At 41.9% G+C, this 15,014-nt stretch overlaps 1 protein-coding gene across 6 annotated transcripts in view; it reads right to left on the reverse strand.

The window, feature by feature from the left end:
- The window catches only part of LOC139461178 (pyruvate kinase PKM-like), a 72,256-nt gene that overhangs the window by 8,721 nt on the left and 48,521 nt on the right, over nt 1-15,014 (reverse strand). For 3 of the 6 annotated variants that reach the window (XM_071242764.1, XM_071242763.1, XM_071242760.1), the window contains exons 12-13: nt 14,056-14,174; nt 1,137-1,178 (exon numbers count right to left, since the gene is read on the reverse strand). In XM_071242764.1, coding sequence (XP_071098865.1) covers nt 1,137-1,178; nt 14,056-14,174 — 161 coding nt within the window. The remainder of the gene's footprint in view (nt 1-1,136; nt 1,179-14,055; nt 14,175-15,014) is intronic. The other 3 variants (XM_071242765.1, XM_071242762.1, XM_071242761.1) reach the window with 2 other exon arrangements.

Genomic DNA, 15,014 nt, shown 5'->3' on the forward strand with positions numbered 1-15,014 from the left:
CTGTTGTACAAAGCGATCTTAGCGCTAAGGTGATCGTAACTCCCATACCTTAACACAGACTTACGACAGTCGTAGCGCTAAGGTTGTTTTGAACAACGGGTCATGTTGCTTAACACTACCACATGTCAGCATGCCCATTTCTCCACGACCACACGACGAGCTGCAGCACAAACCATGTCCACAAGGATGCATGATGCACATTAGTTCCAACTCAACTACTCCTAATGGTGATCATTTAATCCATTGCCATTGGAAGTCAATTTAGAAAAACAACAACCCAAAACAATGAACTATTTATTCCATAAAAAGGGCCCTTAACAGTGCCAGGGCACAAAAGAGGAGAATTATTCTGTCAGGCACTGACCATTTGATACTTCAAGAGGATCTGGGATTTTTTTACCAAAACATTTATTCCAGAAATATATGGTTGGTTGGTTTGTTTGTTGTTTAACGCCGCACTCAGCAATATTTGGCATTAAAACTCGAAACGTAATTTAAAGTTTGAAACTTATACATAAACATGAATATCTATCAAATTAAAGTGTTCACACTATTTTACTCTTCCTTTTCATCACGACATGGGCACCCAAATTCTGAATGACGACGGAATGTTCTCAGTGTACAGTACTTCACATGAACCCAAAGTTGACAAGCCGAACATGTGCACTCTCACGCTTGCAGCTTTGATGATGTCACACTTCTCGCCAGAAAGCGACAAATCACTATCGATGCGGCTGTTCGAAAATAGGTGGCGTTTCTACACAGTGATTGAACAAACATCGTGCACTTGGTGCCTCAGAGAACAATCCCAGCCTCCTACCCCAGAGTATCAAATAGTGGCTCCATCCTCACTTCGGGCATGCTGACCTTAGGACAGTGGCTTAAATACTTGAGTCAAACTGGTCATATTCAAGCTATTCCTGTATTTTAATCAAGAACGATATGAATTATACAATACAGACTAACCCTGACCCCAAAACTTAGTTCACGTTAAATCTATGATGCTGAAGACCATGTGGCAATGCAATGAAACACTCTATTCTGATTGGTTGATGAGATGGTCATGTGATCCATGCTGGAATAGAATGATCAGTCAGCCAATACAAATTCACAACAACAAGTACAACGCTATGGACCTGTGAGGGGGTCAAGATCCTCCAGGCTGCAGTCTCGATCTGCTGAACAAAACAACCAGATAAGTTTAGTATAGAAATCAAGAATCACACTCATTCAACAAGCATTAAATACTCATATGTGATATATCACCTGCCAATATGACATGTCCGGTTGTGTGCAAGGCAAGAAATATTGTACAGTTTTCAAGTTCTGCTTCAGATATGAGCACCACTGCCATTTTCAGTCTAAATCAAAGTCGTTGCTATGGAAACTTGGATAATAAATATTAAAAAAATCCCAAACTATCAAAAGGCATCAGTTTACCACTAGACCTACCTATATGCCAAGTTTGGTGAAGAAATATTGCATGGTTTTCAAGATCTGCTCTGATAAGGAGCACTACCGCCATTCTCGGTCTAAGTCAAAGTACTTGCCAAGGAAACTTGAATAAATGAATTTTTCAAAAATTCCAAACTATCAAAAGGCACCAGTTCACCATGAGACCTATCTATGAGCCATGGTTAAGATATCTCTCATGGGTTTTGAGTACTGCGCCGGAAACGAAATGAGACAGAAGGATGGAGAGACAGAAGGACGGAGAGACAGCACCCATTCCTATTACCCCCTTCCACTTCGTGACGGGGGTTAATAAACAACAGCACAAAACATGGATAATCAATGACCTTGGCATTTTAAACACCAAAATAATTTTGTGTGCACACTGAATTCCCTCAGCTCTATACAATGATACAACCTTCTGTCACACACTACGTTTACAATAGAACATGATTAAAAAACGCAATCATACAAACAATTATAATAAAAATATTATGAAAGTCCCTCAAATAATTACATATCACATTTTTTATTCGTTTGTTGTTTATCGCTGAACAAAGCAATATTCCAGCCATATGACAGCAGTCTGTAAATACAAGGGTCTGGACCTGACAATCCAGTGATTAAACACTTTGAACAATGAGGGGATCACAAATAACAAAACAAACATTTCCCTAGTGCCTTGGCGTTCGCTGTAACCAAGTTTTACAGCATGTGAACAGATTCTTCACACAATCTATTCTGAATTTTTTTTTTTTATTTGAGAACTGTCAGTGAAATATATAACATATTTCATATTGGTTCTTTCCCAAGATCAGTGCACAATTAAGGATACTAATGTCCAAATTTGGGAAATTTCTCTTTGTCTGGCAGTACCATTCAAATGTTTTGTTTGTTAGTTGTTTAACACCGCACTCAGAAATATTCAAGCTATAAGACGGCGGTCTGTAAATAATCAAGTCTGGACCAGACAATCTAGTGATATCATGAGCATTGATCCACGCAATTGGGATACGATGACATGCATCAACCAAGTCAGCGAGCCTGACCACCCGATCACGCGAGCCACCTCTTAAGACAAGCAATGGTTGCTGAAGACCTATTCTAACCTGGATCTTCACAGGTAGTTTCCGAGTGACGTCGGACAGACTACTGATGGGTACAGTGTAACATCTCTCTGATAATATACAGCTGTTAACCCTATCACACGCAGGAAAGAAGGAAGACTTCCCGCCTTGAGTAGGAACATTAGGCAGGAGGACACTGGTATCTGTACAACTGATAATAAATAGTTGACATTGAAGAGGACTTCTGTTGAAAAATGTAAAAGTTTTCTTGATCTTTTTTTTGTGTGTGTTGTTTAACACCGCACTCAGCAATATTCCAGCAGTATGACGTGATGGTGGCTGGTAAATAATCAAGTGTTGACCAGACAAACCAGTGATCAATAATGTGGCCGACGATCCACGCCATCACGTGGGTGAAACAAGTCACGGAGCGTAACCCTGATCCATTTGATCCCAATTATGACCAGCATAGGTCGCTGAGGACCTAGGCCCAGTTCCACAAAACCATTGCAGTGCTAATATGATCATTAGTCTATGTTAAAGAATGGGAATTATGATCACCGTAGTGCTACAACTATCGTAAGCCCATGTTGAAGTATGGGAGTTACGAATACCTTAGTGCTACGACTATCGTAAGTCCATGTTAAAGTATGGGAGTTACGAATACTTTAGTGCTACAACTATCTTAAGCCCATGCTGAAGTATGGAAGTTACGAATACCTTAGTGCTACTACTTTCGTAAGCCCATGTTGAAGTATGGGAGTTACGAATACCTTAGTGCTACGCCTATCGTAAGCCCATGTTGAAGAATGGGAGTTACGAATACCTTAGAGCTACAATTATCGTAAGCCCATGTTGAAGTATGGGAGTTACGAATACCTTAGTGCTATGACTATGGTAAGTCCATGTTGAAGCATGTGAGTTATGATCATCTAAGCGCTACGACTATCATTAACCCATATTAAAGTATATGAGTTTTGTGGAACGGGGCCCTGTTTCTACCTGGAATCCCTACCAGTTGGCACCTCAGAACCAGTCTAAAGTAACACAGTATATCAACAGCAGATTGAAACCTCAGAAAGGTGACCCCGAATCACGTTCAACTGGAAACCCAGTCACGACTACTAAGGACCTCAAATTGAAACATCAGAAAAATAGATATTTCCAAGTTTATTTTAATCAATAAATGTGTTCATATAAAACTCACTGGTAAAATATTTTCAATGAAAAGAATAACATAAGAAAAGAAATCTGATCTAAATGATCACTAAAACAGTAATGCTAAACAAAATGCATTGAACTACTCAAGGCGAGTTAGACCTGCAACCAACAAACAGAATCATCTCAACATCATAGATCTGACAGATCTCTCAACAAGGCCTCAAAACAAACAAGTTAGGGACTGGTAATTTATTATGGGGAAAGGGGGTAGTGAAATTGTTGTTCGTAGGTCTGTGTCATATTTTGCTGCCCACCCTCATTTTATTTAACCGGTCCCTGAATAATGTTCAAATATTTTTAATAGGACTAATTTTTTCATGACACCCCCCACCTTGACACACAGACACACATTCACACACAGACACACACACAATCGTACCAACCCACCCACCCTCCATACAATAAATGACCAGTCCCTTTTTTATTTTTTGACAATGCAGAAAGGATTCTTCACAATGGATCCATTACATTTGTCATTTCATTAAAGCATATTCATTAACAAATTGCAACAAAAACAATTGCATAATTTGAAGTCTGGAGGTGAGGTGAAATGGGGTTTAACGTCGTGTCCAAGATTATTACACTTATATAGTGATGTGCTTGCACGTGTGTGTGTGTGTGTGTGTGTGTGTGTGTGTGTGTGTGTGTGCTTGTTCTAGTCTGGACTGATTCTGATTTATAGTGCTAGCTCACTGAGATTCCATGCCGCAGTTTAACATAAATACCCCACTCAGACACAGTATACTGACTCCAAGCTGATCAGTCCTTGTTTTAGCCCCTTAATGCCGAGCGCCAGGCAGGGTAACAACAAATGCCATCTTTTAACGTCTTTTGGTATGACGCGGCCGGGGATCCAACCGTGCTCTCCGGGCGGACACTCTACCACTAGACCAAGGAGGCGATCTTGAAGTTTGGAATCTCTAATAAATAACATTTCCTGTCACCAACATCCTGCCACACACACACAGGTATGCACCATTTACCCAGAGTACCGCAGCCTTCATCACAACATCCTGCCACACACACAGGCATAGACCATACACACACACACACACACACCTGGCCTTTTATTGGTGAAATGCAGATGTATGTTTAAAATGTGATCCCAACCCATGCTTACATCACCCCAAACAACCACAACATCACCAGACTTGAAGTAAAACATCAAGCTATCAGAGAAATGAAGATCGACTAAACAAGGTTTTGCTGAAAACAGAATCGGTGAATCTGTAAACGATCATGGACCTCAACAACATTAGTTAAAGACATCCACCTTCAGCTGTCGCTGTTTCAATGCTCACTCTAATCTCCGATCTGTCAAGCATTGCCTTTGAAGACACTAAAGCAGTATTCTACATCCAAACAATATGGCACCAAATACCATTGCCATCGAGTCAATCAACAGATGCCTCTCCACAAACTGCAGCATCAACACCTTCTGATTTGGATGCAAAATCTATCTCCATTGTTCTCTCATTACTATATAATAACAGGGGACAACTGACCCGTTTTCAATGGTTACCAAAATATACATCAAGTTAGTGCATTAATTCTACCTTACCAGCAACAGAAATTGGCTCTCGTCCTATAGTCCTTGTCAAACTGTCCAATAGTTAAGCAATCATAAAACTTGTAGAAATTTGACATCTTGAAAGGTTTTGCAATAAGATTAATATTATTTTTCAGGGCATTATCATTTGCAGAAGTCCGAGGTCTGCCATTAACTGCCCGACGAAGGAAGAAGTTGAACAGATCGGGGGCTCCTACAAAATGATAACACCCTAAAAAATAATGTTACTTTTATTACAGCTAAAGACAGAATTTGTTACTAATCCCAATATGAGTGAGTGAGTGAGTGAGTGAGTATGGTTTTACGCCGCTTTTAGCAATATTCCAGCAATATCACGGCGGGGGACACCAGAAATGGGCTTCACACAATCCCAATATGAACACAACAACAAACAGCCGCATGGGTTACATCCGATAAGATGAGAGATAATTCTATCCAATTTAGCCATAATCATGATATAATAGAAGAGTGGACTAAAACTCAGTGCCTTACAAGAAACAAAAGAGTGAGTGAGTGAGTATGGTTTTAGGCCGCTATTAGCAATATTCCAGCAATAACACGGCGGGGACACCAGAAATGGGCTCCTCACATTGTACCCATGTCGGGAATCGAACCCGGGTCTTCGGCGTGACGAGCGAACGCTTTAACCACTAGGCTACCCAACCGCCCAGAAACAAAAGAAGTTTGGTCGCACATTCAAGGTCTGCATTTCAATACTCTTCAAAGTCATTTTCAAAGACGGTTCTGCATCGACAATTTCCAGGCAAGATACACTTTTTCACGTTCGCAACTGCGCCCACCCAGGTCTCGCTCCTTTGCCCGAGCTCCTGGTGCGCTAATCATTGTAGTTCTTTATGATGGGCGTTCCTACGATGGGCATCCCGTCCTGTTCGGGGACGGTGATGATGCGCAGGGTGTTGGTGTACCCCGACCCCTGCTTCCACCCCGTCACAATGATCACAGAGTCTTCAGGGTGCAAAAATCCTCGGCCGCGCCCTACCTTGAGACAGCAAGCGATACGATTGTCCATGTCCTCGGTCCACACAGGCGTGCGTTCATCTAGTGTAACAAGCAGACACAAGGAAGGAGGTGAAGGAGGAGGCCAGGCCAGTGCCGAGCCAGGAACTGCCCCGAGATGTCAGTCTTTTCTCGTAAACTAAACTGGATGTCGGCCACTGTGCATCAGTGATGCTTCACGGATTTGTATACACTACATCCCTCCATTACCTATGAATACATACAGCCACATTGTTTTGTTTGTTTGTTTGTTTGTTGTTTAATGCTGCACTCAGCAATAAATACTCCAGCTATATAATCGAGTCTGGACCAGACAATCCAGTGAATGACATCATGAGCATCGATCCACGGAATTGGGATCGATGACATGTATCATGTTGTTTGTTTGTTTGTTAAAACAATGGGTAGATGGCAGCAAGGCAATGGCACATGTACAATGTTTGACATAACGTTTAAACCAACAAGACAGTCGGGCAGGTGACCCATGAGTGTTGCCTGCCCACGTTTAAAACTACCTGCCCCGTTCAGACGTAATAAATACTGAAAAATCGCCCCCCAAAATATGAGACAAATCATGTCTTGATTTGGATGAAATAATGCAAGCAACTTCTTGAGAATAACATCAGAAGATGACAAATCCCCCCCCCGGCCCCTACATTAGCAAAGCCCATTACCTCAGCCCATGGTTAATACATGTAAACAGTTTGGATGAAAAAAAAAATCATAGTTTTCAAGTCATCATCCTGTTACAGACAGTGAGTTGGGTTTAGCGCCGCTTTTAACAGTATTCCAGTTATATCACGGCATGTCACCTTAATGTGGGAGGAGAGCTCGAAGGGATGCAGGTCTCAGACGTTTACCACTTCGGTGAAACCCATGAGCATGGTATGGTGCTGACAAACCTAGAAACATAATCGGGGCGAACCGGGATTCGAATCCACAATCATAGGTTTCTGGTGTGCCCAGGGGAAGCAACTCTGCACAGCGAATCGCGTTGCCATAGATGACTGGGCCACTTGTGCCCCATGTAACAGACAGACCAGATGATGACTACAATAAAGTAAGCAGTCTTAAAATCATCTGCCAGACAGTTGGGTAGGTGGAGAAAAATTACCTTTCTTGTTGGACAAGAAACTGTCAAGACAATCTGAGGTAAATCACAGGTGGGCCAAATACATGTTTGTTTGCCTCTTGATGGTCGCTTGATTACTTGGTAAATAATAGAAACATATGTCCGCCAAACAGCGGACATATGTATTCATGGCGGTGATGTGAGGTGAAATTGGGTTTAACTTCGCTTCCAAGATTATTGCACTTATATAGCGATGTACATGCACGTGTGTGTGGGTGGCTGCTTGTACTAATCCAGACTGATGCCGATGTATAGTGCTAGCTCACTGAGATACCATGCCGCAGTTTAACATGAATACCCCACTCAGACACAGTATACTGACGCCTAGCCGACCAGTCCTTGTTTTAGCCCCTTAATGCCGAACGCCAGACAGGGTAACAACAAGTATCATCTTTTAACATCTTTTGGTACGATGCGGCAGGGGGTCGAACCCCGGACCTTCTGCTCTCCGGGCGGACGCTCTACCACGGAGGCGGTGGCGGTGGCGGTGGCGGTGGCGGTGTGTATTCATGGATGATGGAGGAACGTAGTGTATACAATACCGTGAAGCATTGACGATGGCAAACGTGCAGTGTCAGCAATAACGATTCAGGCAACATTAACGTCTAGATCTAGCTCCATTTTCTCATTAACAGAAAGTTGGGATGGTTTCACTGAATTTTTAGCAAAATCTAAACAATATGACGGTGAAACAAGAAATGGACTTCACACATGGAGCCTACTTGGGAATCGTACCCTGGTCTTTGAGAACATTCAACCACCTAATGGAGTGGGATGGGTTTTCTTCAGCCGTCAACATTCACGTCAGGTTATGCAAATCTTGCAATGCCTGTGCATCTCATCAGAGGCATAGCGGCCAACTTGCCAAAATTTCAATCAGTATATGTGTATTTTGTTACGATCTTCTGGTTGGGACGCCAGAGCCCAACAATATTTCATCACTATTTTGACTCCAGCAACTTCCAAAACATAAGAGTGGAGTATCTCAAAGACTTCATACCAGTCGAAAACAAGACGCGCTCATGGCTGTAGCACGCTGTGTAATATTAAATAATATATACCCTCCCTTTATCGGTGTCTAGGAAAATTTAGTCCTTGTGATTTTCTTTTTCTAGATTGGAAAGGAAGTAATCATATTTCGTATTTTTAGTTGGAAATTAACAAAAAGTACAAAAAAGACGGTTGGTAGCTATGCATATGTTAGATAAGGTGAAATAGGGGTTTAAAGGCGTGTTCAGGAATAATTCACTAGCAGCTATAAGATTTTTCTTGTTAACATGACAGTTTATTCAAAAAGACTTGACAGCTCGAAGCAGTTCCTGAGGCACAACAAGCAAGGTTACCATGGTTACAGTGGGTTTGGCAGACAGATACAACACAGGCATGCAAGAATTCTAAAAACAGGGTTCGAAATTAACACAAGTCCGCCAGTCCGAGATTAACAACAATCAGTCAGGAAGGACAAGAGACATTTCCTTGTGGACTACCAAATTAACACTAATTAGAGGGCAAGCGTGTAGAAGATTTTACGGACTGGTGAATTTAAGTTAATATCTAACCCTGCAAAGGATGTACATCAGAATAAGCATGACAGGACATGTTCAAAGCAGAACGATAAAATATTTAGAAATTTTGATATCATTTGGAAATGGATAAATGACCTGACAGAGGCTGGATATGAGCATCACTGGATCTGTTTAGTCAGTGAAGTGTGGACAAAAAAAAAAGAGTAATTTTGACTTCACATTATTACAATGTGATCATTATTCTGATGTTTCAACATTTTTAAAGCTCTACACACAATACTATGTCACTGAGGACAGAACGTCAACAGCAGAGGTGCAACACACGCTATCCACTTCTACAGAGGCAACACACATGCAGGTCTACAAAATACTCGTAAAAGGGTAACGCTATTTTTCAGGGCATGATCATTTTCAGAAGCCTGAGGTCTTCAATTAACTGCCCGGCGAAGGAGGGCAGTTGAAAAGACCGAGGACTTCTACAAAATACTCTATCAGAAATGAGCGGGCCACTGTAACTTGATAATGCCCTTATATTGTTTGACGACGGGCCATTATCACGCCCATTGTTAGGTGACGTCAGAGGATAGGGATAAGTGACGTCATGTTGTGTTTCTTTTTATTTGATAAAAAATTCCATCCATTTTTGCTATAATAACGGTAACGCTATTTTTCAGGGCATGATCATTTTCAGCAGCCTGAGGTCTTCAATTAACTGTCCGGCGAAGGAGGGCAGTTGAAAAGACCGAGGACTTCTACAAATGATAATGCCCTGAAAAGTAGCGTTACCGTTATTATAGCTAAAATGGATGGAATTTTATATCAAATAAAAAGAAACACAACGTGACGTCACTTATCTTATGATTACATGTGGGCGGTTTAATGATAATTCTATCCATTTTAGCTATAATGTACATGAGACACATACGCTGATCCACTAGACAAATGCACTGGTCCACCATACAAATACACTGGTCCACTGGACAAATGCACTGGTCCACTGGACAAATGCGAGTGAGTGAGTGAGTGAGTGAGTGAGTGAGTGAGTGAGCGAGCGAGGTTTTAAGCCGCTTTTTTTTAAAGCAATATTCCAGCAATATCATGGCAGGGGACACCAGACTTGGGCTTCACACATTGAACCCATGCCCCCATTCCGCCCCCCGACCGCCCCCATTGTGGTTTAAACATTCTTGAGAAACTAATAACATCAAACATGTCTCACAGAATAATTACAGCAGCACTACAGGAGGAAAGCAGGCACCATTGAAGCACAACAAACCAACTACCCATCCCCGAATACCTGTATTTTACCTCCATTCTATTTACACCCTGCACCCGTTTCCCACAACTTCGGTTGGTTTGTTGTTTTACGCCGCTCTCAGCAATATTCCAGCTATATAACGGCGGTCTGTAAATAATCATGTCTGGACTTGACAATCCAGCAATTGAGTAAGTGAATGAGTTGGTTTAACGCCGCTTTTAACAGTAATCCAGTTATATATATGATAAAACGGGTCTAACATCACGAAATGCATCAAATCACGTGAGCACCTTGGTTAAAAACATGAACAGATTTGGAAAATATCTGCTGACAACGAGTTGGCGGTGCACATGCTTAGCAAATCCTGCAATCGACCGAAATCTGCACGACAGTTTACGAACCGGATTTTGATTTCGGTGAACTATTTTGATTGTATTATGCATAGACTTGTTAGTCCAGCCAAAATGTAACTCCATGCATAGAAAGTTTCACCACAGACTGTAAAACAACCTTATATCAAATCAATAAATGAAAGGATAACGTGAGGTGAATATTTCAACAAGTTGCACGTTGTATGGAAAAGGCATCGGTTGAAAGCAGAGGAAAACCACACCTTTGAACCGTAAAGTGATTCCCTCCCTTTGAACATATCCACCCGCTCTTGAAGGTCATACGGACGACTCCACATCCCTCCGCTTTGTCAGAATGGCAATTTCCACTTCACATGCCATAGAAATACAGCAGTTACCTCCACCTTGTCCGGGACAAGGGTTTGTTTGTTTTTTTGTTTATTTGTTGTTTAGCCGCACTCAGCAATATTCCAATATCTGACGGCAGTCTGTAAATAATCGAGTCTGGACCAGACAAGCCAGTGATTGACATCACGAGCATCGATCCACGCAATAGGGATACGATGACATGCTAGACCAAGTCAGTGAGCCTGACCACCCGATCCCGTTAGTCGCCTCTTACGACAAGCGTAGTCACCTTTTATGGCACCCATACGTTGCTGAAGACCAATTCTACCCCGGATCTTCAGCTTCATCATGCCAAGGGACCAGGAAGCTGAGGGGTTTAACTCTGCACAGCGAATTGCAGCACCTTGCACGACTAGGGGAACCCAAATATGTATCTTAACATTAAATTCACTCTTCCTTCCCCTTTAAGAAATTAAACAATAGGGTTGTTATGACAATTATCTGAATTTTTAAATTTTGAAATATAGATTTTTTTCAATAATTTGCCGAATAACGTCCCCCGAAGATGCCTATATAAAAACCCCTAAATGCCCATCCTTTCCAGTTTATGCTTGTCCACTAGACTGAGACTACTGACCTGAGCTGGACACGGTCGTCCTCACTGACTCACTGATGGCATTTCAGGACTCAGTGCTTCAATTTTGATGCAAACTGGGACTGTGATAAAATGTAAACAGTAAACATTTCTGTCTCGTTCAAACAGAACCAGAACAAAATCCGTGGACTAGTGAAACGTTCCAGCTAGTCCCTAGGACCAGTCTTTAAAATACTGAATTTATAACTGTACACGTAAATGTCGCATTCTCCTCAGCCTTCCACAAAGATGCAAAAGTTGTATCTGAGGGGAGGGGAGGCGAGGCGAGGTGAGGTGAGGTGAGGTGAGGTGAGGTGAGGTGGATGAAGTGAAATGGGGTTTAATGTCGTGTCCATGATCATTGCACTTTTATGGCGACTAGTCTGAGATGAGGTGAGGTGAGGTGAGGATAGATGAGGTGAGGTGAGGTGAGGTGAGATGGATGAAGTGAAATGGGGTTTAATGTTTAATACAGACCCTGAAACAAATATATCCAATCAGGCCCATGCAAGTCTATAATGTTTGGCAAGTCTAGATTACTGCAGTATCAGGAATATGAAGAAAGTCTCTGGACTCCTTTTTTATAATATATTATAACTATAACTCTTTTTTTCTGTAAAATATGTTCATTTCAGAGACAAGACGTTAGTCTAATATAGTGACGTGCATGCACGTGTGTGTGTGAGTGTGCCTGCTTGTACTTGTCCGGACCGCTGCCGATTCATGGTGCTAGCTCACTGAGATACCATGCCACAGTTTAACATGAATACCCCACTCAGACACAGTATACTGACTCTGAGCCGACCAGTCCTTGTTTTAGCCCCTTAATGCAGAGCGCTAGACAGGGTAACAACAAGTACCAACTTTTAAAGGTTTTTTTTGTATCACGCAGCCTGGGATCGAACCCCGGACCTTCCGCTCTCCGGGCGGACACTCTACCACTAAACCACGGAGGCGGTCCAGGTCCAGTTACATCTGGATGTTGGATCTGTACAGTAAAGATAAAGGCACTGCTAGGAGTGAGTGAAGGCGCAATGAGCTGAAACAAAACCCAGTTAGTATCCTCTCGGCTTGAGCTGCCATGGCAAATCCACTGAAACAAATCTATGTTGAGTTCCAGGGCATTGTTCCACAAAGCAATCTTAGCGCTATGACTATTGTAAGCCAGTGTTAAAGTATGGGAGTTAAGATGACCTTAGCGCTAAGATGGCTTTGTGGAACGGGGCCCAGGTGTCTTAACTTCAAATGTGTTCTAACAACGTTCAACCTGCACATACACAACGTCAACAACCTTGAAAGAAAGAAACAATTATTCAGCAGTTATATCAAGGATGTACGGCACTGATGATGATGCAAAAATCATGATTTAAATGAAAACAGGCATACCTCTGAAGTTACTCAGCCACTGACCTCGTCAATACACTTTGCACAGTTGGTTATTTCAGTTTATTTTCTGAATCATTTCCATGTTCAGGGATACTGAAGACAAATCTTACCCCGGATTTTCACAGGTCCTTGAACACTGACTGTTGATAGCTGTGCTTGGAGGGACTATGTATATGTAGTTTATTTCACAAAGCTAAGAAAAATGGTGAGTATTGCATGGCTCTTCTTCGTCTCAAGGTGAGTGAGTGAGTATGGTTTTACGCCGCTTTTAGCAATATTCCAGCAATATCACGGCGGGGGACACCAGAAATGGGCTTCACACATTGTACCCATGTCAGGAATCGAACCCGGGTCTTCGGCGTGACGAGCGAACGCTTTAACCACTAGGCTACCCGACCGCCCTCGTCTCAAGGTACCTGAGGAAATTGTATGACGCAAGGCAGGTGCTGTGCAGAGAGGCAAACAGGGAAGAAAATCTAACTCTGGCCTTTTACATTTTGTTGGCTGATTTGTCAACATTGTAGCCTAAAATTCAATGTCGGCGTTCAAACTTTCAGATTGGTACTAATGAATGAAAAACAAACAAGTTTTGAATAATTACTAGTTTGGTTTTTTTTGGTTAAAATAAAGATGTTTCTACATATTATTCTCCATTTCCTAATAACAGTAGTGATGAAATCTTTTCATTTCACCTAATTGCAAAATAGAGTCGCCCCCACCCGTAAAAATAAAACGTATTTTATTTTTCTAATTTCAGTGGGTTTTTTTCATATTGTCTTGTAACCTTAGGAAGATGAAGATGGCCTCAGTTTATTTGCAAACGTATGTCACAAGGGACAGGACTAGTGTGCTCAGCCTCCTCTGTCCGCGTTCGCTGCAGCTCAACTTGCCACAGTTTTCAGTCTTTATAATCAAAAAAATGTTGAAACAACTTTTTTACTTACTTACGGAATTTCGTGAATATCACATCCTGAAACACTTGCAAGACATGTCACCAAACTTGTGCTACGTACATGCAATGATGGGTGACTGCAGGCGAGTCACACTTATAGAGGTGTACCACAGTGTAGCATGGGTTATCTCCCTTGACTTACCGCTGTAGTGGATGGGGAAGATGCCCCTGTAGAGGTGGCACTGTCGTGCAGTCTGCGCGTTGCGTGTGATCGCCAGGATCGGGCAACGGGGGCGGTAGGCTGACACAAGGTAGGCAGATCTGGGGAAATCAGAATGAATATAAGCACACTTTTAAAAAAAAGTTTTTTTTAAATGTACACACATTTGTTTGGCAATCTCATAAAAATCAGATCGGAGTTCTCGCTGCCGCTAAACAAAGATCTGACGACATCCCATTATGGATCACGTCAGAACGACCTTTCCCGAACTTTGACCAACCACTGAAATGACAAACATGAGCTAATTAGAAAGCAGCTTTCTCGAGCTTTAAGGCACTCGTTTCAACCTGGCGACTTCCATTTCAGACTACGCTTGAAAAATAAGTTGACACAGTTCTTGATTAAAATTTGGAAAACTAAACAAACGAACATTCCGGATTGTCTAATATATGGTTGAGATTGTACAGCAGTGCTTCCCACGTACTGGTCAACGTCTCCTCCGTTCAAATGTTTATCCCACTGAAGCGAGAGATAGACTATAATTTTGATGGAATCAGTTGTACGGGTCGTAACTGTCGTTCGGAATACCCCGTGTTGACGTTTTCGAGGTTGCATGATTAGAAACATTCTGACTGTCACTTTCATGATCTGGTAAGCGACGCGCTGATTGGTTGGATGAAAGGTTGTTCTGATGTGACCTAGTATCTGATTTTAATAAGATTGTTTGTTTGGTTGCATGTTAGAGGGGGTGAAAAAAATGACTCTGGATGTCAGCTCATTTTTTATTAATATCACTGAACTTAACCTGATTATGAGCATTTCTGATTAAATGCAGTGTTTTTAGACTTACCTGACTCTACACCTATAGCACTGTGTAGCGTCAGGTAAGGTAAAAATTGTTTTTTAGTCATTGGATAGTCGTCAAATCTCAAAGCTGTACA

This window comes from Haliotis cracherodii, unplaced genomic scaffold (assembly GCF_022045235.1).
Source record: "Haliotis cracherodii isolate W230 unplaced genomic scaffold, xgHalCrac1.p SCAF_14, whole genome shotgun sequence".
Lineage (NCBI taxonomy): Eukaryota > Metazoa > Mollusca > Gastropoda > Lepetellida > Haliotidae > Haliotis > Haliotis cracherodii.